This window comes from Triturus cristatus, chromosome 12 (assembly GCF_964204655.1).
Source record: "Triturus cristatus chromosome 12, aTriCri1.1, whole genome shotgun sequence".
Taxonomy (NCBI): domain Eukaryota; kingdom Metazoa; phylum Chordata; class Amphibia; order Caudata; family Salamandridae; genus Triturus; species Triturus cristatus.
Genome location: NC_140595.1, coordinates 99,645,069 through 99,671,716, shown reverse-complemented (window position 1 = coordinate 99,671,716; position 26,648 = coordinate 99,645,069). Strand labels below are relative to the sequence as shown.

General features: G+C 44.8%; 1 protein-coding gene across 2 annotated transcripts in view; it reads left to right on the top strand.

The window, feature by feature from the left end:
• Positions 1-26,648, top strand: part of ADAMTSL4 (ADAMTS like 4) — a 264,753-nt gene that overhangs the window by 203,434 nt on the left and 34,671 nt on the right. For both annotated transcript variants that reach the window (XM_085639415.1, XM_085639416.1), the window contains exons 8-11: positions 10,595-10,799; positions 12,972-13,147; positions 13,601-13,847; positions 18,307-18,555. In XM_085639415.1, the coding sequence (XP_085495541.1) occupies positions 10,595-10,799; positions 12,972-13,147; positions 13,601-13,847; positions 18,307-18,555 (877 nt within the window). The remainder of the gene's footprint in view (positions 1-10,594; positions 10,800-12,971; positions 13,148-13,600; positions 13,848-18,306; positions 18,556-26,648) is intronic.

Sequence of the window (26,648 nt, the reverse complement as noted above, 5' to 3'; positions counted from 1 at the left end):
CTCCCGCTCCCGCGAATAACAGGGAAACCACAAATATGACCGAGACCTTCAGGGAGGGGAGGGAAGGAATGAGTTAGGGGAGACCTGCCGTTATGGAAAGGTGGAGCAGTAAGGAGCGCACAAGCGGAGGGTAAAAGAGATGTGGGAGAGTTTACGTTTTTTTTAAAAAAGGTTTTCACTTGAGAGGGGCTAATTCTAAGCACCTTTTCCCTGGGTCACGCTATTCAGGCCTCGGTGCTCCCATGTAGTAATGCGCCGTGCCACTAGGCGGCGCCAAACGCCGGAGCTACATAGTACAGTTACATTAATTACCGGTAAAATGTTTCTCCTTCCTTGCATGGAGAAACAAGCATTTACAATGCAATGGTCTCGGCATTGTTAAAGTTAGAGCTATTGGCATTGCTCATGACATTCTTTTTGTTTATGTTTTTGTTTTTAAAACATTTAAAGAAACAGCATTGTTATTTACAATGGGGCATATGCATCAACATTAGCATTTGCGATTCCTTATTAGCGAAAAATAAGGAATCGCTAATAAGGAATAGCAAAAGGCTATGCATGTAGGAATCGCTATTCAAATAGCGATTCCTTAACATTCCTTATTACCGAATCGGTAATACCGAATCGGTAATAAGGAATACCTACCCATTCATTCCTATGGGCTTGGAGGCCCATAGGAATGAATGTAAAGCCATTCTGTATTAGCGATTCGGTATTACCGAATCGCTAATAGCTGGAGCACTTTCAAGGGTGCCAGGGTGTCAAAAGGACACCCTGTTGCACCCCTGAAAATGATATGTGCACATATGTTGCACACACACATGCTCTAAGGGCATGTGTGTGCGCAACATGACACTTTGAAAAATGCACAAAAGTGCATTTTTCAAAGTTTTTGCAAATTACCATGCAGTTCATCTTCATGGTAATTTGCTCCCCTTATTAGCGAAATCGCTAATTTTTTAACTTTGATGCATTGCATTTAAGGAATCTCACTTTGGGATTCCTTAAATGCAAGAGCTATTTAAGGAATCGGTATTTAAGGAATCCCTATTTAAAGAATCGCTATTTAAGGATTCCTTAAATACCGATTTCTGCTTTTGGGTTGATGCATTGGGATTGGGTATTTTCTACTTAATACCGGGAGCTAATAAGGAATCGGTATTTTACCGACTGGATTTTGGCTTGATGCATAAGGGTGAATGTCAATAGGTTAATCACTCTCAAATGCGAGACCTATTGCATTTGCACCCACACACAGAGCCACCCACACAGAGCCACTCACATAGAGCAATCCACACACAAATAGAGCCACCCACAGAGCCACCTACACACACACACAGAGTTACCCACACACAGACAGACCCACCACGCATAGAGCCACCTACAAAAAAAGCCACCCACACACACACAGAGCCGCACACAGAGCCACCCACACACACACAGACCCTACCCCACACACACAGAGCCACCCACACACAGAGCCACACACACACACAGAGCCACCCCCACACACACAGAGCCACCCCCACACACAGCCACCCCCCACACAGAGCCACCCCCACACACACATAGAGCCACACAGTAACCTCAAAATTTAACACATCTACTTTTTGCAGGATCAACTGACAAACCCCTCAACAGGCTCTATGAAGATTAAGATTTCATGAGTAATTTTTTTTTTTTACAACTGGAAGTGAAGTATAATTTGAAGGGAGCCAGATCCTAAATCTGAGAGCAAAATATATCCTGTTTTTTATTAGAATAACTGGCAGACGCTGCTCTTAACATGGTTTGGTAAATAGAGTTAACCATATTTGAATTTAAAATTAGAAATGCTAATTGCGGCTGCTCCGGCTTTATTACTGCAGTTGCAGAGTGAAGTTCAAAGCACCAACACAATATGTTTTCGTATTGCTACAGGAGCCCTGGTAGACATTGTGACACCAGCAATGCGGATAAATCGAAAAAGATTGCTTTACATAAAGAAACGACACCAACATAGCTCCCTATGAAGGACACGGGTATAGATAAATGCACCTGGCCTATAAACACACGAGTGTCGGTGGGAGCACACGCGTGTGCACGCGCGCACGCGATCACACACACACGCACACACACAGATGAAGCTCGATGTGCAAATGGATGGCGGCAACAGGAGATGGAGACAGGAAAGTCATCACCCATTCAATCTTTGGCTCCTCACCGAATAAATCATTTTTGCTACACAATGAAATATTCATTCTCCGTGTCCAGCTCTTCACCATCTACTGCAGATTTACACAGAGTAACAGGGATGCGCTTTAAAAAGCAGAAATTCACTCGCAAAACATACACATATGTACCCCAATGTACTTATTTTGGGAACACGTGTGCTGCACGGGAGGGGGGGGGGGCGTGGCTGCTTCCATGCACTGCGCCTCTGGGTGTCAGCCCTGGTGCTGGCTGACAATTCGTACTGACAACTTCACCAGATTCTTCTATGCTAACATTAATTATACATAACTTCTCTGTATAAATCCGTATTTTTCCACATAACATATGGAACATGGCTGGGAGGAGGAATCCCTAGGGTTTCAGCCCGCTCTCTTGTGCAGAAGCGAACAGCCCATCACTTCAGAGGCCATCCTGCAGCGTTCTCTCATCTCGCACAATTCCCAGACTGCTCTTCGCCCCCGCACAGCTCACTGCCATTCATATTTCCGCTTCCCAGTCCGAGAATCTTATTAAAGAGCTGCAGTCCTAAACTTTTCAATGAAATCCTTAAAATGTGCATCACAAATGCTGCCGCGTGGCGCGCTGTGTGCAGGAGTAAGTACCGCCCTGCACAGGAGCTCTCTGGAGCAATGACAAAGGAATCACCAATCCCACAAGAACATACGGACATTTCTGATGTGGCGTAACGGCCAGACAGAGAGCTGCAGACTAGTTTGGAGCTGGGGAACCAGGTTCGAGTTTCGGCGTCGGCTCAACGCCCTATGATTCTGGGCAAATCACTTTATCTCCTGCGCCTTCCAAAAATGGATGTGCAACGTAACTGGTGCTCAAGTTAAGCGCTCCAATAGCTTCGGTCGAGTTCGAGATATATAAAATGCAGAAGGTGTACTGAAAGTGGAAGTGTAGATGCGGGGCTTCTCATGAGAGTCCTGGTGCGCAGCGATCAGGGACCCACTGGTATTCACGCCAGTCTCCGGGTTACATGCCTATGAATCTTGGCCTCGTGCTCTGAGCTTAGTGCTCCAATTTACATAGAACGTTATGACTCGAAGTTAAATCCTAAGTCTGCATCAGCTACTTACACCAAAAACATAGACTAATCGATCATTCGGTCAACGTACATTTTCTTGAATTGCCCTCCTTTCTGATCTTGTTTTTTTTTTGCAGATTCCTCAAGTTGTCTCACACTTGTGGTTTTACTCATCTGCGTGGTAATACCAGACAGTTGCGGGCAATGGTATGCCTGGTCCACTGATTCACTAGTGCATAAGCGTAACCGGTCCGTGCATGGGGCTCAGACCAGCATAGACCGCTATTGGAGCAGACTTCCGCCAGACACGCCTGACCAGAAGTTGTATCAACCTCCAATCTGCGTGGCATAGGTGACGGAGTATGTGCCTGCTTTACCACGTTTGGCACAATTATGTGTGTGCCACTCATGTCTGCTTCAAACTCAGTCTGCAGATGGCAAACCATGCTCTTCGAAAGGGGGCCACGCATATGAAATCAGAGAGAGGTGGCGAGGGCCGCCCCTCCCCGTCCTTCTGGTCCACCCCTCCGCGCGCCCTCCCCAGCAGCACTTATCACTGGTGATGTGAGGGAGAGGATTAATTGCAAAGGAAGGGCTCATTTAGCCGGATATTGTTCTTGGCGGCTTTGACTAGGCCGAACGGCAGGCAGCAAAGAATTCAATGCTCTCTGCTAGTGTAGCGGGCACGTCACACGCGCATCGATTAAGGGGTCAACCATTTGACTTCACAGCTCTGTTCTGCTGCAATTTACTCTGCGCATGAAACAGGGGCACAAACTTACCACCACGCTATCCACTCCCGAAGGTAAATAAGAAAGGAAAACAACATTCACCATCACGGCGCAGCGTCCTTTTCGGATTCGGGGGCGTGTTTTGCTGTTGTCTCCTCCTTGAGACTTCTCGCAAAAAACACGCCCCCGATCCGAAAAGGACGGGGCCTAATCGGAGTGACTGACCTCTTCTCCAGTGGCTGGCCAGCATTTACGAGGCCAGCCAATGGAGAACAGGGGAGAAGAGGGGCTGGTTCAAGCCCCTCTTCTCCAAGTCATTAAATCTCCGACTTCCGGTTCTGCCTTTTGGCAGACCGGTAGTCCTCGACCTAAAAAAAAGAGTGAGGCCCCGCATAAACTTTTTCATTCTGTTCGCACAAAACAGCCAACAGGAAGTGTTAAGGGAAATAGGATAGTGTTAAGGGAGGGGCTGGGTAAAGGAGGCGGTGGAAAGGGGGATGGGGTGAGTAAAAGTAGAATGGAAGGGAGTCGTCGGATCGGGAAGGTGTGTGGAAGGAATGGGAATCTTGAAGAGAGGGATATTCATTATAGTTGGAAAGCCAGTGAAATGTGAAGTGTGACAGAAGAAGCTATGTAGGGCTGGAGGGGCAAACCAGAAGCACCATATTGACCCCCTCCCATTTCGTCTAGAACTTGATCTTTCCATGCTATTTTCCCCATGTTTTCCTACGTTACAAATTCATATCTTGTTTTTCTTTCCCGGCTGGAGTCTCTTGGGTGTATTCGCTCTCCAGAATATACCCTGGTAGCCAACGAGAAGAGGGCGCAAAATATAAACGAGTGCCTGCCCAGTGCTTGGAAGTCGCAGAACTTTGTAGGAGAAGATTAAAATGATGCCTGACCTCTTTACCTTCGTGTTATGATCCTTTACTCCTGAGAATCCCCACTCTAGTAGTGTGACCTCTCACTCTGTAGTCTCTCGCTTCATTGCTATATCATGACCTGAGGTCGGCGAGTGTTTTCTGAAATATGCGACCTCTTCTCTTGTATTTTTATATCCTCTCTGAATCTGCAAAGCCCTTTTTACCTCCTCCAGCCCTCCTTTCCCTGATATATAAGTATTGATGCATTTTACCTTCTCTGCATATGTTTGTGGGTTGAATCAGGTTCCATCCTTCTCGGTTCGGTCTCCAGTCTCTCTCTCTCTCTCTTTGCAGATAAGTTGGAGACACTCAAGGTCTCCATTCTTCGCCTCGGCACATGGTCGAATTCTGCCTCAAGACAATTTCTATACTCTTTGCTATAATCAGGTTTTCTGGAACCTTCCAGACATAATTTGAGGTCTCGAACATGAATTGTCTCGTGCTTGGATTCGATGACCTCGGTAGGGGCCGAGGAACAGGCTAGCACATGATGACCCTCTGATCTTTGCAGGTGACACCGGCCTGACCCGCACTTCTCGTGGTGGTGTCATCTGCAGATATTTCCCAGCCCTTATGGAGAAGACCTCCTGGCATACAGCAAGGGAGCTGGCATTGGTCCAGAGCCCTTCAAGGAAGGCCAAAGCTAAGTGGAACCATGAGGATAATGAGCCGATGTGTTGGAGGGACTTGTGGGCCCGTCTCTGAGGGTCTTGTGGTTTCTGGGCCGACAGCTACAGATGTGCAGTGGACAATTCGCTTATGGCAGAGGGCCATGACTGTGGTCGGTCGCTTGCACAAGGCAAAAGACCAAACAATGGGGCGAGATGGGCCGGCTACACCACAGTGTCCCATTCATGTTTGCGGGCTCTCTACGGGCTGAGGTATTGACACAGACAGCTGCTAGACACGACTTCCGCTGCCAGACTCAGAGGGATCGTCTCTCAGACGTGAGAAGCATGGCTGCTTAGATTGTATTGCCAGATTGACACAGCTGGGAAGTTCATATGTACATATTTTAGTTAAAAGGATGCGGTCACCATCAGTGTCAATTAGATATAGCCTCTTCCAACCCTGACTTTGCTGTCAGTACTCCCTGCACAGCCGTAGCTCCAGCTAGTCTCAGTGGCTAAGAAGGCGGCAGCAGCAGGAACAGAAATCACAGATATTGACAAAGGCAAGGGGCCTGGGACTGAATGTTGAGCTATTGTCTTTGCCAACGCTTGTTTTCCTGGAGTGTTTCTGCATAAAGTAAAGGAAAACCATTCAAATATGGCTACCACCAAATCACACTACCAACGTCAATGCCAGCAGCACCACAATTAGCGCCTCAAACACCACCAGTCCCAAAACAATCAAAACCTCTAATATAAGTACTACCACACCGCATCAACACCATTATCGAGCATTGACAATGCCAACAGGTCTTGCCTGTAAAGTGCTGTTGCATGCAAACATCATGACTGTGCATACATGCGTTGTTACATTAAAATACCAACTGAATGCTTATCTTTTTTACAAGTTTCCACTACTTGCCCTTCCTTTCCTCCACATAGGGGTGCATTACTGGGTCAGCTCCGTAATGCCATTAGGTGGCAAAGGATGTGTGAAAACACTTCCACAACTACTGGCACTGTTGTGAATTGATGGTGTTGAAAGTCACATATCCGGTGTGTAACTGAAGACCATGTTGAATCCTGGCCCTGCTCCATAATGTTAGCAACTGGGTAGTGTTTCCAATTCTTGGCCCTTCTGGTACAAATCGCTGTTGGGTCTGCTCACCCACTGGTTCACTGGAAGAAAACCACTCCTACAACTCCCAAGATGCATAAGTTTGACGAATGAAAGTCCAGGACTGTGGAGTGCCCTGCTGACCGAAACAAGGAGGCCTTCTAACTACTAGGTCAGACCTTTCGTTCCATTTCTAACCCAAAAAATGATTGAAAGCTTAGTATGGGAGTTACGAATATTTAGCATGATGGCTCCTGGCTTGCATAGGTGGCGGGGCAGGTGGGTTTGAAAAGAAAAAAAAAAAATCTTTTTTCACATCCACCATCTCTCCATCGTTGCTTCTCTTCCTGGCAGTCCCGGGAGCAGGAAGCACTCAGGCTCCCCTAACCTAATCACAATACAGCAATGCAGTGGTGTGATAGGTCTACGCGTTGTGGTTCGGTGCTCAGACGGGGACAGGAAGCCTCAGCGTGTTCCCTACCACGCAGTGTAACGCAGCCTAGAGGGGAACATGCAAAGTGTGCATGACTGTTTGGCCGCGCCAAGACAGCTGGAAGACAGTCGGACAACCGGTCATGCACACTTAAAGTGTGCAAACCACTAATCCCCTTGTGACCCCTGCCCCATCCTAACCCAGCCCCGTATTAAAGAAAAATAAAATGATGATAAAGAGGCCTGTACAATTTTCTCTTTTCTACTCTGAAAGCAGTGGGGCGACGCTCCTCCGCCTTAGCGGAGGAGCCGCTCCTGCTTGTTTGCTCAGGTCAACTAGTTTCCCATAAAGCGGAGTGTCACATTTAAACCTTCTTGCCTGACCGCCACAGAGAAAACACAGCTGCCTACCTTCATGCCAAAATGTTCAGACTGACCCAGCGAGAGGTACAATCACATCACATGTGCCAGCCTGAAACTCATAACAGATGTGAACTATCCTGAAAGAGCGGTCATTCATTCTGTGCAAGCCCCAATCAGTGGAACATACTCTCTTAGGACTTTGATAGTCCACGGAATATACATTTTTAGTTTAGACTCGACAGTGCAGTTGACCTATTGTTACCAATTCTTTATAAATATATTAAACTTTAGTTCTGTTCAGAGAAACATTACTCTCCCAGCTCATGCTATTGGCAGTTTGGGGTACCATTCCTCCTCTTATGGAGTGTTAGCGGGGGCTATTTCACATCTCAAATTCTTTACCTTATAGGTACATTGTACACACAAAGCAATCATGTGTTTTGCTTTAGTTTTTGCACTGCAGCAGGCTTTCCGCTAATGGTTATGTTGGTATTCAAAATAAAAGCCAGATCTATTGCCTTTGCCAATGCCTGTTTAGGAAGGTATTGAAAACCTACCTTGTTGATAGTGCCTATCCAGGCTCTGCTGCAAAATCAATTTGAAGTCATGCACTTTAAGTCGCTTCATTCCGAAGAGTCAAATCGATAACGTACACTCTGACCCACTGTTTTATTATTTTAAAGGGCGTTACAATTGACATTAAAATACCTTGAAGGCAAGTCTACACAGATATGAAAGATTAAAATGCAAAACAGAAAAAAGCCAATCATTTATCAGATAAATGGATCAATCCTAAATCACAACAAGCATTGGCATAGCCAATAGGTCTTGCCTTTGGGACCTTATAAGTGTTTAGTTATCCAGCACAATATCCTTGGTGCAACAACATCAACTGTTGCATGGCTAAACACTTATAAGGTCCCAAATGCGAGACCTATTGGCTATGCCAATGCTTTTTTTGTTTGCACTTAACTTTCTAGGACTGTTGTTTTCGATCCTTGAAGCCGTTTTTGAACAGTTGATTGAAAAAGGGAGGGTTGATATGTGCTTATATCATAGAAGTGCACATTAAAACGGCTAATTAAGTCAAAGAAGAACCTGCGAAAGTTGACAGTTCTGTTTCTGCTCTGTGGCTGCAGACAGATACCAAGTTCAAGCAAAGTTTGTGATCCAACAGTTACACAGCGTCGTAGCACTGTTTGTGCTTGTCCAGCACAGATGGGAGCGCTGAATGAGTAACGTGTGAAAAATACAAACATTTTTACTTCAAACGACTACCAAATTCGGACCCAGTGCCACTGATGGCAAAAGGTATTCACTTCCAAAACGGATGTCAACTTTTTGTAGCATTGTCGCTTTCCACAATGACTGCAAAAAGATAATTTTAGGTGTCACACTCATTCTGTTAGAAATAGTCATCTGCGATCTCCCTCGCGTGACATTGCCACGGATTCTACGTTGTAGGTTATAACAGATAGCAAAATATGCATGAAATAATGACTGTTTCTTTTGATCCCAAGATGGCCGTCATACATAAATGTACAGCGTTCCAATACCTTCGGGTTGAGTTCACGCTATATAAAAGATGAAAACAAAAACAAGCATTGGCCGTGCGATCGTAAACGCGCGGCCGCGAAAGTGATAGCGTTCGCGATCAAGCGCGGCGAGCGATGCGCTTAATGAGCATGAGGAGGAAAGCCTCTGCTCGTAAGTGCGCGCCCGCGCACATGCACTGTAGCTTTAGGCCGGACATGGCAGCATTTTTTTAAGCCCTCACAAAAAGTCTCGCCAGACCAGCGGATTCGCTGGGTCAGGCGAGACCTAAAAACACGCTAGTGATGCGCACGCGCGCAGCAGCACGTGAAAGTGATCGCGCTGGAAGGCTGCGTGCGTGCACGCTCGCGTGAACGCAAGTGCTAGGCCACCAAAAGCCTATGGCAGCACTTTGGAAACCCGTACACAAAATGTCTTGCAGAGCTTCAGCGCATGCGCTGGCCCAGCAAGACCTAAAAAGGGGTGATGTATACCATCCTACCTCACCAACCCATCAGTTGACTCACCAGCTTTTTCATTTACTCAATTTGTGAATGAAGCTATGTTTGCTTTATTTAAGTCAGATATGTGCAATGCAAGCCTACTACGGAACTGGCCATTCCTAAAATTTAAGAAAATCAACCAAAACACAACATTCAAGGAAGCGATTGATTTTACTTTGACTCTTGGATTTCACACATCCTTCATGTGGAAGGGGCAATCGGACATAGGTCAGCAAAAATACTCACCACAATAACTCCAGTCCTCCAAGGCGCTGGCTGTCTCCCTCATAGTCCAAAAGTAATTGTTCATAACAAATGAGAAGAATTGGTGATTGGCTGGTGCTACTCTATCCACAATCATTAAAGATGTTTGTCTTGTTCTAAGGCGTGGCCGACAGAAGGGGTTTTATTGGGAAATTGCGTTCCATTGTATTACATTGTAGCATGCTTCACGCTTTACGCCACCCTTGTGTTCCCGAAGCACTCTCGAGGGCAGTGAGGTTGAAAACTATGATATTTGCTATGTATGGTTGGGAGAATGTGTTTATCGCATGTCCTATCTGGGAGGTGTTTGGTGTCATGTATGAGAGTCGAAGGCATACTCCTATCATGTCAGACATGTAGCAGCACTCTGGCGTCACGTGAAGATGAAGGGTCATTCTTGTAGACATGTGCCAGCTTCCGGCTGCCTGATGACCCAGTGATCAGCATCATTTTTTAGAACAGCATGAGTGATGGGCAAGTTGTTGGGGAACAGGCAGGACTTTACAGTTCTTTGGACCACAAGGCAGTTGTGCATATGTATTTTTCTTGCTCAGACTTAGTTGAAGAGCCTTGTCACTGTTACAGATAAGGATGTAGCAACAATTCATGGACATTCTAAATGAAGGGATGGTCGTGTGGTCAGATTGGATCTCTGGTCCTCTTTTGGCAGTAAGTGCCTAGTTTGTATTACACGAAGATCGGCCCTGTCCTAAGAATGCGCTGTGGGTGATGCTGCTTAGAGCTTTGAATGAAACGCACAGGAAGGAATGATATGACAGAAATAATGGTTAATATTGTATTCTGCCTGCCCTTCGGCTGCGGGGCAGCTCTTGTTCTAGCCAGACTCTCTCACTTTCCTCATTCCTTTGACAGAGGCCGGGCTGCGATGGGATTCTGGGATCCAATAAGACGCTGGATGACTGCGGGACGTGTGGTGGTGATGGCAAAGCCTGCAAACTTGTGGTGGGAACATTCAATGATACCAATGTACCCATTGGGTACCACAAGATACTGCAGATCCCGAAGGGTGCCACCAAAATCAACGTGACGGAGATGACCAGGAGCCCGAATTATCTTGGTATGTAGCAATCTCGCCACCAAGATCTCTGATCAAGAATAGAAAAACCCTTCATACTTTCTGTGATACAAGGGCTGGTTAGAGGAAAATAGGAGTAGCCGGAAGACACTGTCAGTCACCTGAAGATGCCTAGATAGTACAGGTGGATACTTGCTATATAAAGGAGGCAAGAGGGGGCATGTAGAGGCCAGAGAGGAGTAGCGGGAAACGACTCATGACAGCAGAGAAGTTTTGGCTAGGTGTCACAAGTTCATGCAAGGGTACATGAGTGCCACTTAGGCCAGAGGAAGGGTGAGGATGATATGGGTAGACATGTGCTGAATATCTGTAACAGAGAACCAATGACTAGCGCAGACGAGGATAGCAAGGGGTGAGACAAGCGATGACTGGAGTTGAAGAGTGGAGTCTGAGGAAACACTGCATGGCTAACTGAGCCAAGGAATGGGTCAGTGCTTAATTTGTAAAACAAATAAAATAAGTGCCAGGGCTCTCGTCAGGAGGTCACTGCAGGTTGCACCACACATTGCCCCTGCCATGCTGCCAATGACAGTAATACCAGAACTACTAACCATCATACTCCTACAAGTGTGACAATTCAGACTGCTCCAGGCCACCAAAACTATAATAATGGCTTGGGCAGCAGGTAATATTCAATTGTAAAGTATATTAAATTAATAATTGACTATTGTTGTGGTTATCTCTAAATCAGTCAGACAGCTCCACCATGTGGCAGACTGTCACAAGCGACAGTGTTGACAATTAAGTGCAGGTGTTGAGCACCGGAAACCACCGGCTCAAGTTAAGCACTGGAATGGCTATGTGAGAAGATTGCCCAGAGCTGCCAGAGATGAACATTTAAGGCTATGTATGGTAAGGGTGAACAAGTCCCAGATAACCACAGAAAGAGAAACTATTACTTAGGAAATCAGTTATAACTACACTGAAGAATTACTGGCTTGAATAGAGTTAAATCAAGGGGATGTTAGTGTGCGCTAAAGAGAGTGAGTGTTCACTTGGGGGAAGAAATACCGTTCGCTGAGGAGAACCGAGTGCTGACCTCGACTGATGCGTCACAGCTAGCAAAGTGGAATGATGGCTTACCTTGAAAAGTGTGTCTATGGGAGACAATAACTGACTTGGGGTATTGAAAGTGGTTTGCGGCTAGAAGAGACCAAAGAGTGCTAGGGGATACGGTTGCAGGGTACAGGGGATGAAGTATGGCTAGGGAATACAAGTGCTGCCTGAAGCGGTCGAGGACTGACTAGTAGGTAAGGCCATGCCAGTGAGTGGAGGTAGGGTAAGAAAGCAAGGAGATCAGGTAATTGCAGACAGGTTAGGTTCACACTGACTGGCATTGGTCGAAGTTTGTCTTCATAGGTTTGTGCTCATGTTAGGCCCAAATAGGTCTGTACTTGCCAGACTCCTGCACAGATTGCGCACATAAAGGCCTTTGTGAACCAGGATAAATGCACATATCTGCTTGCTAATGTTGTGATCACGTGCTATTGTCCAGGTTACACCCAGGCTAGCCTTTGTTTGTGGTAGGTCCACACTAAACTTCTCACAGCTTAGGGCCACACGATCCATTGCTCACTATGGGTTCATGTAGGGGTATTTTCATGTTGCCCTCTGGCTAGCGCTTCTTTCAGTTCACTTTAGGACCACACAGGTGATTGTTGATTTAGATTTGTGCTTGCTCATTTTCAGGTCTGGCCATCATAAGCCACTGCTTATCAGGTCTGTGGTCATGATAGGTTCAAAAAGTTCTTCGCGCAAGTTTTGCTCAAACTGGCCCCTGTTCAGTTTATAGCGATAGTGCAGATTGTGATGTACAGGCCATTGCATAATTCAGGCCCACTCAGGTATTCTTCATTGCCTCTGCCAACATTTGCCCAACCATATGCCATTGTTCTGATTCTCCAATATGCCAGTGCATGCGTGATGCCTACACTGGCTCCCTTTTAGGTTGCAGACATGCACAACACAATGATGGGTTTAAGCACATGCTGGACTTAGTTCAGATTAGGTCATCAGGTCTGCAAGCAATGGCCCAAATCCAATTGTTGGCCATTGCGGATCCTTGTTTACATTTAGATTAAGCCATGGCTCGCAACTGATCTGGTTGTCCAGCAACACACGATCATCTCTCAAACTTCCTTTTTTCTGTTGCAGCTTTGAGGAGCCACTCTGGGAAATCGGTTATCAATGGGAACTGGGCCGTTGATCCCCCAGGCACATACCCAGCTGGTGGCACCGAATTCATCTACACCAGGCCTGGACGCGAGGAGAACTTAGGCGGGGAGTCGTTTGTGGCACACGGACCCACTACTGAAGCCCTTGATGTTTATGTGAGCACGCTAACGAGAGATTGCCTCCTACTCATTTCAGCACACTATGTGAATTATGTCATGAGCGCAGTCACAAAAACAACAATGTAACATACATTTCCTTTCTTCTAAAGTACATTTTCTTTCCATTCATGTTATAACATATCAGGCATTGCTTTTATGTGCCTAACCAAGGCCCAGCCTTTTCAGAGCTTATTGCCTCCCTGAAAAATCTCTTTACCTAACTGAGCAGTGCACACGTATTTTAAATTAATTTTGCCAAGGTCTTGCTGACTTTTTTGGATTCTCCCTTTTGTCTCCATATAGGACCATACTCCTTCTCCACTTTTTTACTCTGCCTAGAGAATCCTAAAGTCTGCACTTGTCCTTCATTGACTGTGGAAGATTTTATGAAACTAATATACATTTTAAAATTCCTGCCAATTAATGTCCTTTCTGTTCTTTAAATCCCAGATGATATTCCAACAGGATAATCCTGGAGTCTCCTATCGCTTCTTTGTGTCTTCGGAGGTGGGCCGCTCTGATAATCGGCCTGAACAAGCTCGCCTGACCCACCTGGATAATCGACACCACGCCCGCCCCAATAGTCCGTCTCTTCCAGCCCGCCAGGCCCGTCCTGATACTCCTCATGTACAAGCCCGCCAGGCCCGTCCTGTCAACCCACCTGTACCAGTCCCCCAGCTCCCGCCACGCGAATCTGGTAAGATATTGCAATGTGCTACCTAAGACTTGCGGAGGAGAGTTTGTTCTGGAAGGGTACGTTTGGGAGCGAGGGATATCCAGGTCTTGGAAAGACGCGGGACAGTAGAATTCTGGATCTGGGTCGCAGGGCCCATCACTGTTGACTCTGGGAGAGTAACAATGTTATAGGGTTGGTCTGCATACGGATAAGGCAATCGGGGACCTGAGGCACTGAGCGGACAGTGTCTGACAGATAATGACATGGGTATCTTGGGGGATCTGGCGTTCTTGAGGATGTCCAGCTCAGCGGAGTTGATGGGCATTGTTAGCGAGGTTCTCCCTGGGACGCACCTGATATATCTCACACTTTCTGCTGTTAACCTCTGCATGACTGATTGCCTTACTTCGGCGATTCATTTTTTTAAAAATAGCCTCCAGGCCTATATCATTTGGAAACGCGTTTAATTTATTTCCTATATTTAGCATCTCTGGGGCTTTTTCCACAAAAAGAAAATATCCAGTGTGAATATCCTTCAGAGGTCTGTGAAGATGCACATTGTGAGCATGTAGATTATTATTATTTTTTTTTTTTCTTCAGTATGTGGTGTTTTACCGGTGACCATAACTCACTATTAACCTTAGGTCTAAAAATTCGGCCTTGGGTTTGCTGTATTGAAATCCAAATGAATTATTCTTTTTGTAATTATGCGAAATGAAGATATTTTATTCTAAATTATAGAGGCTGCTATCACAGGTAAAAAGCCAGAGATCTATTGTTCATTTAACTACTTTGATACAAATAGAAACTGTAAGTTTTAATGTACTGTCCTTTTTTGCATCACATTTGCAGTCAGACTTGTTCAAGTCAAAGTCTGCTTTCTGGAAGAGTACGTCACCGGGTCTTTGACATTGTTGAGGCTTTGGTCTATCGGTTGAACCTTTACCTTCTTGCAAAAAAGAACAACCACTTCCGGAAGCCAGTCCTTTGTTGCATCAGAAAAGTGGTTACAGAAGGATGCACCAAGGAGAAAAAAAAGGCACTAAGGCATTCAAAACGGTTTTTGCGCGAGTCTATTTGGCATGCCATGCCAGTTCTCACGTACAATCTTTTTCAATTTTCATAGGGTTTCATGTCTCTGAAACACTTTCTTCGATGGTCACGTAGGTGAGAATACAGCTTTTTGTGCCTAGGTGGTGGACTGTGGGTTTATTATGTAGCTTTTTGGTGCCTTTCGGTTGATTATTGGGTGTCCTGTGTAATGGTTGAGGGTTTGCTCTGTTCGTGGCACTTCTGGCAGCACCTACGCTAAGGTGCACCTTCACCCTGGCACAGGGTTGGTATAGTGTTTGGCTACAGATTCAGTGTCCGTCTTGTAAACTGAGCTTGAAGCTGCACGAGTTTTGGAAGAGCCAGGCCTTTATCGCTTCCCGGAATGCTTGATGGTTAATTATCCATATTCATCTAGAGAGATAGAGAGTTCCAGGGCTTGAATGTGGGTTGGGGAAAAGAACTCCCATCAATTCAAGATTTTCTAAATAAATAGATAATCACAAGTCTATTCTTTATTTTAGGGGGTTGGTGGTCTGAGGTATGGATGTCTTGTGGCAGTAGGTTAATAATTAGACTAACCTCCAAGAATGAGGGTCTCCCATCTTAGAGGAGATGACCGTATGGTGGTTTCCCATCCTTCGGGGACCAGCTCCTCTGTTTTAGTCATTGCCCAACAATATCACCAGATCAGAAGGGTTTTCCAGCATTAGAGTGATCTGCGTTTTGCGGGAGTAATTGTAGCAGGACGGGTTGAATGAGCTGATGAGCTCTGGGAAAAGGCTGACGTATCCATGAAAAAGTAAGAGTGGTGTCATTGGAACCTTTAGGGGCGTCTTTATTGAAGCTTGTGACAGATACACTTTAATGACAGAGGTGGAACAGTGTCTTCAGACTGGATTTAAGTGGTAGGATAAAGGGTGCATGTGTAAAGAGATGCAGCAAATTTGTAACTAGTAGTCCGGAATCGACAGATGCTGCAGCGATGAACCCAGTGGCTCAGAGGAACAGACCAGATGGTTTCCATAAAATGAGCTACATCTTCACAATGTTTTGCGTGGCCCTCAAGCAGGAAATACCTCCACCGAATGGGTGGACAGCAAAGCAGCCATGATGGATCTGTCTTGTCCTGATGGGTAGAATGAGGTAATTGCAATGAATGGATGGGAAACCTACAGTGATCTCTGTGATGATAAACCGCCACCAGCGAACACACCATATGGGTCTCATGAGTGGCAGGAAACCCGCTATCATAGCGTGGAGCTCTAACAAATGGCCCACTCAAGGAAGCTGAAAGTCAGAGCCCTGCGATAGGATCTCGCTTTGAGTGAGTGATATTTTACTACAAGTCAACATCGATGAAACATCAGGGTGCTGATATTGGAGGAAGAGCCTGCGTTAGCCACTCGAATGGTGTAATATGAGGCCTCGAACCAGTACTAGATAATGACCATTCCCAGGATTACCAAGACCACTGTCCTTGAGCCAGGCAAAACCAGAGAGAATTATGACGGATATCAATCAAATAGTTTGAGTCAGATGGACTGTTCGTATTGCTTTTTTTGCATTGATAGGCGATGATTAGAGTCGATTATCTCCAAAGACTGCCTTAAATGCTCATAAACTGAAACCAACAAATGCATCAAACAAAATATATCTCCGGGCTCGGTAGAAAGTTGTTGCAAAACCTTTTGCATATTTTAAATTTCATGTACTAGTTCTACTCTATTTATTACAATGACTCGATTGTGGATAGATCCTTTGATGAGAATGCTGCTCTGTCACTCCTCTTTAAAGTTGTAGTTTATCTAGCATCTGCTTATGTCTTTGTATGATGGTATACGCTCAAGACCTATTATCTTTCAGTGCGTGATTGATCCTACATCGGATATCGAATATGGGACTAGTGCCAATAAACAAGTGCTCGATTGGACTTAATATTGAACATGCAAAATATCAGATCATTGATTAATGAATTTGGAATTTTGTAAAAAAAAATGTTGACCAAAAAATCCCTTCACTTTTATTTAAGCCTATTATTTAGACCTTTATTAAGAGTTTCACGTTTAAAAGAAGGGGGATATTGGGACCCCAATGAACAATTCTGTCCGGTGTCTCGACATGCATTAACTGAGATTGGCCGTTGTTGCCCCTGGAATGGCGTTTAACACAAGGACCTGAAATAGCGGGTCAAATTCTGCCTGTTTTGTTCCACCTCTTCTGGCGGAAATAATTACCCCAAATCTGCTCACGTGCACCACCTGCTTGGAGATATTGGTAAATGTTGCTGTTTTTATCCCATGGCCCTAGGGGTGTGTTGGCTTGGCGGAAAGGCAGAATTTCTTTTACTTCAGGTGGGCGGAGGTTTTACTGGTCAGCCGTGGCACAGGTATAAGGGAGTGCTGGGTCTGGATGCAGCAGCTGACCTCAGATAGCGTAACTACTCATAAGTGTCCGGGCCCGGTGTCTACCAGCTTGGATAATCCAGTCCTGAGCTTGAAGGCTCAATAATTACCGGGGTTGGAGAGATCGAAAACGAGTAGTTGACCAAACCAGTATCCCCCTCCAGGAAAATGTCCCCAGGCAAGTCATAAAGAGGACCTAAATGTTTTGAGTGGCTTATCAGATACTACATAGACTTTTTTTTAACACTTTTAGTGAAGTATAATTTAGTTTGAAGGGGCAGGGAGACAGAGGTTCTCTGAGGGGTTAGACACGGACCTCAAAAGTATTAACATGACAAAACCCCCTGCCCTGTGTATAATATAGATAAACAATGACTGTTTTTGAGGTCTGAAACGGAATGAGAACAAGCTCAATGGATAGATCTTAGTTCAATGTAAATGTATTGTTTCAAGAGATATTTTTCGTAGGACAACACGTTTCACGACAACATGTGGCTTCATCAGGGCCGTAAGCCATATATAGAAAAAATGCTGCTAATACACAGCCAAACATGTTCAGATAATTTACATCAGAATGACCATAATAATGAACATGAGAAGAAAATTGTACAGAAAAAAAGACTAGACAAATCGAAAAAAGGATATGAAACGAAAACACAAAACACGTTAGAATTATTCACATGATCTAACCGACAAACATAGAAATATTCTGCTCAACATAAAGTTACATCATGCGATGCCACAGACATCACATCTCATTTAGTGACAGACATACAAATGAATAGGGTGACAAATGATAAAAAATGAAAAAGGACCACGATAATGAAAATGACAAGGTTGTGGAGGTAGCTGGTGCACCTGTGTGGCTTGGGTATTCTGTACGATTCTACATAACTTGATTCCAAAAAGTCTTCAAAAATGAATAACTTACCTCCACCAAACGCAACTGATCAAGTATAGGCTTTTGTTAAGCCTTACTTCTAACCTCAGATTGGGGTCAAATTTGTCTTCCACTTCTTTTTTAGGTGCCGTGAGTCGCGGATCATGGAGCGAACTACGAGAGCCACCTACTTTCGCCACACACCCCGCTATAGTGAACAGAAACGTGGCAGGAGCAGCACAGGGCGGCCAGTCTGGGAGACCACATGGGACCCTCCAGAGGAACGTTCGAGTACCCCCACTTCCCCCGCCACCCATCCGCAACCGGGCAGAACCCCTGGAGTTCTACTGGAAAAGAGTAGGCACCACAGAGTGCTCTGCAACCTGTGGAAAAGGTGGGTGCTGGTACGGAGAGATTTATTGAGTACTTGGTGGACTCGGGGACATGAAAGTGCTTCTGAGGGAGTGGATATGCAGTGCTTGCTTTTCTGTGGGTGTTTTCTTATTATGTGGTCATTTGCAGTGCCGGATTACCAAAGAGGCACCGGCCTATAAACCCCACTCTTTTTAGGGGCCTGCAACAACAGATCAAAATAATAATGATCTGAAAAAGAAAATTACAATCAAGCTTTCTTAAATATTGTTTCCAAAAGATTGAAAAAATTAATCATCTCAAAGAAACGAAAACTTTACATCAAAGACTCCATAGAGAAAATACTGTATTTATGTAATGTACCCATTAACAACTTAAAGAACACTGGTTTTGCGCATCCTGTGAGAACTTCCTGGGTGAGTTGAGTCTATTTTGTGGTCCATTATAAAATAGACTCAACTCACCCAGGAAGTTCTCACAGGATGCGCAAAACCAGGTCAGCCATATCCGACATCTGTCGTATTCACAACATTAAGGACGCTTGGCGATACCTACATCCGAACACACCAGGTTATACGTATTATTCGGCACCACACAGATCATGCTCTAGGCTAGATATGGCACTAATCAGCGACAATCTATTAAAACATAGCACGATGACTCTATGCCCTCGAATCTCGTCGGATCACAATGCCATAATTTTAGCAATCACTACACTACATATTAGGACTCCCCCCAGACCATTTTCCTTCCCTAGACACTTACTCTCAGATGCACAATTTGTGAAACAGCTTAAATCACACTTGACCGAATTTTTGTATACTAACGTCAATTCTGCTCCATGCCTTATGGTCTGGGACGCTTGCAAAGCGGGCATTAGGGGTTTCACCCAAGCATATGTAATCAGAAAAAATACTGAACTTAGAAAGCAGAAGGCACAGATTATCTCTAAAATTGCAATCGAAGAAGAAATTCTGGCTTCTGCACTCCGCTCAAACCTACCTGGGATCACAGAGATCGGCCTTAAACTTTGCTCACTTAAGAATGAGGCCAAAAACAAATTTATCCAAAAGAGCAGCGCAAATATTCATAAATATAAGATTTCACAATATGACAGTGGAGACAAAATTGGCAAAATCCTTTCCTATAAGGTTGCTGAAGACAGAGCCCACACACTGATAACAAGCATCCGAGGTAGCGATGGCAAAATATATAATCAGCAGAATGAAATAATAGAACAATTTGCGGATTACTACAGTACACTATATACCCCAGAAAGTATTTCCAACCCAGAAGCAATCCAAGACTACGTTGACAAGTTCTTAATTAAACCACAGTTCAACACAATACAAGAATCGATGTCAGACATCATCACAGGTGATGAACTACAACAGGCAATAGAACTACTACCGGCAGGGAAAGCTGCAGGGGAGGACACAATTCCTCTGGAGATTTATAAAATCTGCTTAGTCGAATTGGGACCCTTATTATTGGAGGTTATGCAAGCTGTCGGCTGTTATGGAAAGGCCCCAAAATCATGGAATAGGGCAAAAATAATATTCTTTTTGAAAAAGAATAAACCAAAGGAGGAGAGAGGATCATACCGACCTATCTCACTGAATAATACCGATGCTAAAATATTTGCTAAAATACTAGCTATAAGATTGTCCCCCTTCCTGCCTTTAATTGTTAACCCTCAGCAACACGGGTTCATAACAGGGAGGGACACAACAGCACACGTAAACATGGCCATTACGGCATTCGATGTAGCAGAGATAGAATCCACCCCACTCGGCATGATCCTATTAGATGCCGAGAAGGCTTTTGACCGAGTGGGCTGGGACTACCTATGGTGTGTCCTCTCTAAGTTGGGCTTTGGGGGACAATTCTTACGAGCTATACAGGCACTGTATGACAACCCAACAGCCTATACATCCTATGGGGGTCTGTCCTCTCAAGAGTTCTCAATCTTACGGGGTACCCGCCAGGGCTGCCCTCTCTCTCCTCTCTTATTCGCCCTTTCACTGGAACCATTCTTGCATGCTCTCCAACTACAAACCCAAATTGTTCCTTTCAGATCAGGCACTCAAACATTAAAAATAACTGCATATGCCGACGATATCGCGGTTTACTCACATGATGTTGTGGCGGCTCTTCAAGGCATCGTCTTTGAGGCTGAAAAATTCGGAACTGTTTCCGGCTATAAGCTCAACATACAGAAGACCCAAATCATAGCTAATTATACTCCCATCGTTACAGTTCCTGAGATATGTAAAAGCGCTACTTATTTAGGAGTCAAATTAACGGCTCAAATCCAAGAAATCAATAACATAAACTATAATCCATTAATTAAATCCACTATCTTACTTTTAAAAAAATGGCACCGACTACCATTAAATATTATCGGCAGAATCAACTTAATCAAAATGAAGGTTCTACCTAAATTCTTGTACTTATTTCGTTCCATTCCATTGGCTTTAAACAACTTGTTTTTCAAACAGCTAGACGGCGCATTTAGTAGCTTTATTTGGGGCTACAAAAAAGCGAGGAGGTCATTGAACTCTCTGAAAAATAATACAAATTTGGGAGGGCTTAATTTTCCTGATTTTAAATTATATTTTTGGTCTGCTTTTGTATTTCGTATTCGCTCTTTATTAAATCAGGGTGGGGCATTCTTTTTTCATTTTTTTATGCTAAAACATGACTCCAATAAGTTTCTACTACGAGTCAACGACCCCAACTACTTTAAAAGAGTAAAATTTAAGACAGCAAGAGATATAGTAAAGATCTGGGATAACATACTCACTTTTTGCAAAACTACTTTTTTTCACCACAAACTACCGCTGTGGGGCAATCCGGGTCTTCCGGGAATTTTTAACGAACACAACTCTCATATCTGGACAAGACGGGGTATCAGTCAGCTAGGGGACCTATATGGCACGCAAGGCTTTTTAGACTTTGATACACTTAAACTGCTTTATGACCTCCCCGAAGCTATGAGATTTAAACACCGACAGATACATGACTATCTAGTGAATAAAAAAAGACTACTCGAGATTTCTGATTGCGACATCTGGATACATTTCTACTCTTCAACAACTAAGTCTGCAATTAGTAACATTTATAGCCTTTTAATTAACTCTAAACCAAACGATTGTTCTAAACTAGCTGTTAAATGGGGCAGGCTATTAGGCACAAACGTTACATCGAAAGATATAGAATGCTCCCTATCGAATATCAATAATAGCGTTCACTCTTCCAGCCTGAGGCTACAGCAATTTAGAACGACCTGCATGCTATATTATACACCGGAAATCATATCTAGATGGTCTCTCAACAACTCTATCAACGATTACACTAAATGCCCCAAATGCTCTGTCCACGCAGCCGATTTGACACACATGCTGTTTTCTTGTCCTATTCTCAAGGATTATTGGTCTGACATTCGCAAGGTTCTAGAAACTAGGTTAACCCAGCTCCCTCCATTCACTGCCTCCTCTGTTTTGCTAGATATTCATCCCACCCTTTTTCCCCAGGCTGCTCTGGCTTCAATTCTTATGTCCTGTGCTAAACTAACTTTGGCCAGAGCCTGGACTCGCTCTGATCCGCCATCAGTCTGGGACTGGTGGACACTGGTAACTGAGACTTACTCAATGGAGGCTGCACTAGCTAATCTCAGGGGGACTCGGTCTTTGATGAAACATGATAAGAACTGGGGATCATTTATGGAATAGTGTTGTTCCCCTTTGTGTTTAACCCTGCTTACTGGGTCGGCCCCTTTTTTTTTTTTGTTTCTTCCCTCCTCTCGTTTTGTAAACAAATGCATGTATTAATGTATGTTTTACTCACCAGCCTGTTCAATAAAAATATTTAAAAAAAAAAAAAAAAAACAACTTAAAGAACATAAACCAGAGACATCAGAGTCACATAATAGTTTGACTCTTAAAAGCTCATCTTCAGGCAGCTGTCAGTTTGTAAACAAATCTGGTGCATTGGGTATTAGGAGATAATTTGCGAGGTGGGGGCGAAATTTTGACTGCCTAGGGGCCTCCACAGGGTTTAATCCGGCACTGGTCATTTGTAAGTTACCGTTCTGGGATGTGGACAGAAACGTTAGAACGGGAAATTGAAATGTGAAAAAAGTGCATTTGAAGCATAAGAAAGAATCCAAATGCCCCAGCAGCAGTTAGAAGCTGTTGGGCAACTACACAAAAAAAATACAATCACATGGCCAGTGGGGATGGGGAGCAGGGCGGGGAGCCTTAGGGCCAGGGGGAAGAGATGCTGTCAGTAAGTGGGGTAGATGAAAAGTAAAAAAGCAGAGAGAACAAGGAAACAGATGCATGTGGATTACTGAATACCGGAGAATAAAAGAGCCCCCTAGAGTATAGCATGGAAGAATACAACTCATCCAATCAGACGACCAGCATATTCCTCTTGGGTGAGTGTAACAAACACATAAATTAGGAGCAAAACCATTAAATAGAGAGCAGACAACTGAGATAGGCAACAAAGGCATCACATTGTTAGTAAGGAGCTGGCCCAAAACTGCTCTAAATACATGCTATGTATTGGAAACAATAGGTCTGCCACCAGACAGCTAAAGCGGTCTAAAGGAGAGACCTAAAAGGACAATGAGTACACTCCGAATACTTTATCACTGTAAGGAAAGATGGCACACAAAGTTTTCAATGCAAGTATTAAGTTATGTGCAGAGCTAATATTTAGGGTCTGGTCCGATGTTGGTCAGTCATTAAAGGTAAGTGAGAAACTGATCATCAGCTTAAATGATGTACGGACTGGCAGCGAAGGGCCCTGTTGTGTGCCCGTGAAATTCACCTTCGAATCCTCCCAGGAGGCATTGACTCCGATTCAAAAGCACCCTCCGAGTACACACACCAAACACATAGAAAACCAAAAATGTACATGTACCCAGCATTTTTAACCAGACCTAGACTATCCATCATCCAACGTATTTATTTTTATTTATTTATAGTCTATAAAGAGCCACATAGGGTTTCCCGGCAAGAGGGTAAGGTTAACCTAGCCACTGTTTAAAATAACCAAGCTTTCATATTTTTCTGGAATGAGGTACAGTTTCTCAGAGACTCTTGGAGAGCGTTCCACAGTCTTGGACCCAAAACAGGGAAAGATCGACCACCCATGCTCGCCTATCTGACCCTAGGCACAGTACACTGGGCCTGGTTCATTGATCTTAATATACGTGTGGCCGATAGGGCACCAACAGTTCCTGGATATATCGTGGGCCCAAACTAGCTTTAGCTTTGTACATATAGCACATGGATTTGAATTGGATGCGCTTTGTGTTCGTAAGCCAATAGAGCTCATGGAAAAGATGTGAAACCAGAGTGTGTTTTCGAAGCTGAAACAGAAGTCTGGTGTCTGAGTTCTGGACAAGCTGTAGTCGTCAAATCGAAGCCTTATCAATACCTAAATACAACACGTTGCCGTAGTCTAGCCTTGATAGAATAAGGGCTTGAATCAGAGTCCTTTAAGCTGGAAGGGGAGTATGCAGATAATCTTTTTCACCTACTTGAGCACTGCGAAGCAGGTGGAGGTGACCTTGGCTACCTGATGCTTCACAGATAGACTATCGTCCATAGTCCAACCAAAAGCCCAGATTTTTGACTTTGGTTGATGGATTGGGGAGATCGCCTAAGGATGCCGGGCAATGCTGTGGGCCCCACAGAGAAGAACTCTTACCCAGGACCATGACCTCCGTCTTATCACCATTGAGCTTGAGCAGATTGTTAATCATCCATAAGGAGATTTGGCTCAAGCCCTGGTTAAGAACGGCGGATCCCGGGTCCAGTGCAGATGACAAAGAGAAGATAACCCGTGTGTCATCTGCATTGGAAAACAATGTTAGGCCACAGCTCTCCACTACGTCGGCTAGAGGGCGGATGTAGATGTTAAGCAACATGGGGCTTAAGACCGAACCCTGAGGTATGCCCGATGTGAGAGCCCTTGACGCTGACCTCTCATTAGTTGAGAAAACGTAGAACATTCGATCTTTAAAGAATGATCGAAAGCAGTTCAGTGCTGTATTGTCAAGGTCCAGCGGCCTCAGTAATTCAACTAAAATAGAGTGGGACACAGTATCAAAGGCCGCACTGAGATCTTGTTAAATGAGTGCTGCCGTTCCCCCTCCCACACACATCTAGACGTCGTCTAAGATGTTCAGTGACGACTGGGAGGACGGATTCAATGTTGTGGCCTGCCCTAAAGACGGACTGTGAAAGGTGTAGAACATTTTGGGACTACACAACTGATGTAAGCCAGGTGTTAACATGTTTCTCCAAATCCTTTGAGAAAATGGGCAGTAAAGAATTCGGATGAAAGTTTGACCAATTGGTCGGGTCAAAATTGTTTTTTATTTTATAAGTGGGAGTACCATCACATGCTTCCAACTCTGGGGCACCCTTGCCTCTGACAGAGGAATTAGAAGGTCAAACATCAGCTGCAAAAAGTTCAGGCCTGGGAGGTCCTTGAGAGGTCGCACTCCTTTCTGATGGATTCTTTGAGACCACGATGTGAAGGAACTCAAATTCTGACGAGGCCAAGGTAATGGCAAAACAGCACTAACCGTAACATATGCAGGGTGTACCACAACATACTGGTTGGATGGGCAGAAGGACTGACTATAGAATAAGATCCTGGAAGGACTAGGATTCAGCGACACCTGGTGGGAGACAGTATGGGTTGGGGGTTGGCCTTCAGTAGGACTCTTGAGGGTGTAGAGAATGACTGTTATGATCATGTATGAACTTGTGGTGGAAGAAACGGTGCCCTGAGAACCTGTATTAACTCACGAGAACAAGGATAGTTTCCCCCTGCGATAGTGATGAAGGCTGGTTTGATTGATGAAGCATTTTTACCCCATAACTGCTTCAACGTGTTGATCGGGCCTAAAATTGATGTTGGGTTTGGGATAAATTGGATCCATCTGAGATGCTCTGCAGGCCGCCTGAATACAGGTCTTTTTCAAATTAATACATTTTATTTTTCTGCCAGCTGGAAGGGATTCTGAAGGCGTTACTAGGCCAATGCTAATAGTACTCTCACGTTAGTTTTTGGCAGGTGAAATTGTTTGGAGATGAAAATACTGTGGAGTGCAGCAAGAATCACAGCAGCCCGCAGTGAGCTTACTGTCACTCGGGCCAACTTCAAATACAGTTTTCACTAGCCTCTCTCTTGTCAGCCATCACCACTCTCACTCCACTGCCTTCACCATCCTCACTGCACAGCCTTAACCAGCCTCGCTCGACAGCCTTCACCAGTCTTCCTCGATAGCCTTCACCAGCCTCCCTCCACATCTTTTACAAGCCTTGCTCACAGCCTTCACCAGCCTCAATCTACATCCTTCACCAGCACTCACTCTTCACTTACACCAGTCTCATTCCACAGCCTTCACTAGCCTTGTTCCACTTCTTGGACCGGCCATCACTCGTTGTCCTTCACCAGTCTTTATCCACAGCCATTATCAGCCTCGCTCCACATCCTTCACTAGCCCTCACCCTTTGTCATTTACCAGATTCACTCCACAGCATTCACTAGCCCTCACTCTTTGTCCTTCACCAGCCTTGCTCAACATTCTTCACTAGCCCTCACTCTTTGTCCTTCACCAGTCTCGCTCCACAGAATTCACTAGCCCTCACTCTGTCCTTCACCAGCCTCGCTCCAGAGAATTCACTAGCCCTCACTTTGTCCTTCACCAGTCTCGCTCCACAGAATTCACTAGCCCTCACTCTTTGTCCTTCACCAGCCTCGCTCAACGGAATTCACTAGCCCTCACTTTGTCCTTCACCAGCCTCGCTCAACAGAATTCACTAGCCCTCACTCTTTGCCCTTCACCAGCCTCACTCCACAGCATTCACTAGCCCTCACTCTTTGTCCTTCACCAGCCTCGCTCAACATTCTTCACTAGCCCTCACTCTTTGTCCTTCACCAGCCTTGGTCCACAGAATTCACTAGCCATCACTCTTTGCCCTTCACCAGCCTCACTCCACTGCATTCACCAGTCACACCTCACAACCTTTAGAGTACATGCCTCACTATTTTCACCAGCCTCATTTCCCAATCTTCACCAGGTAT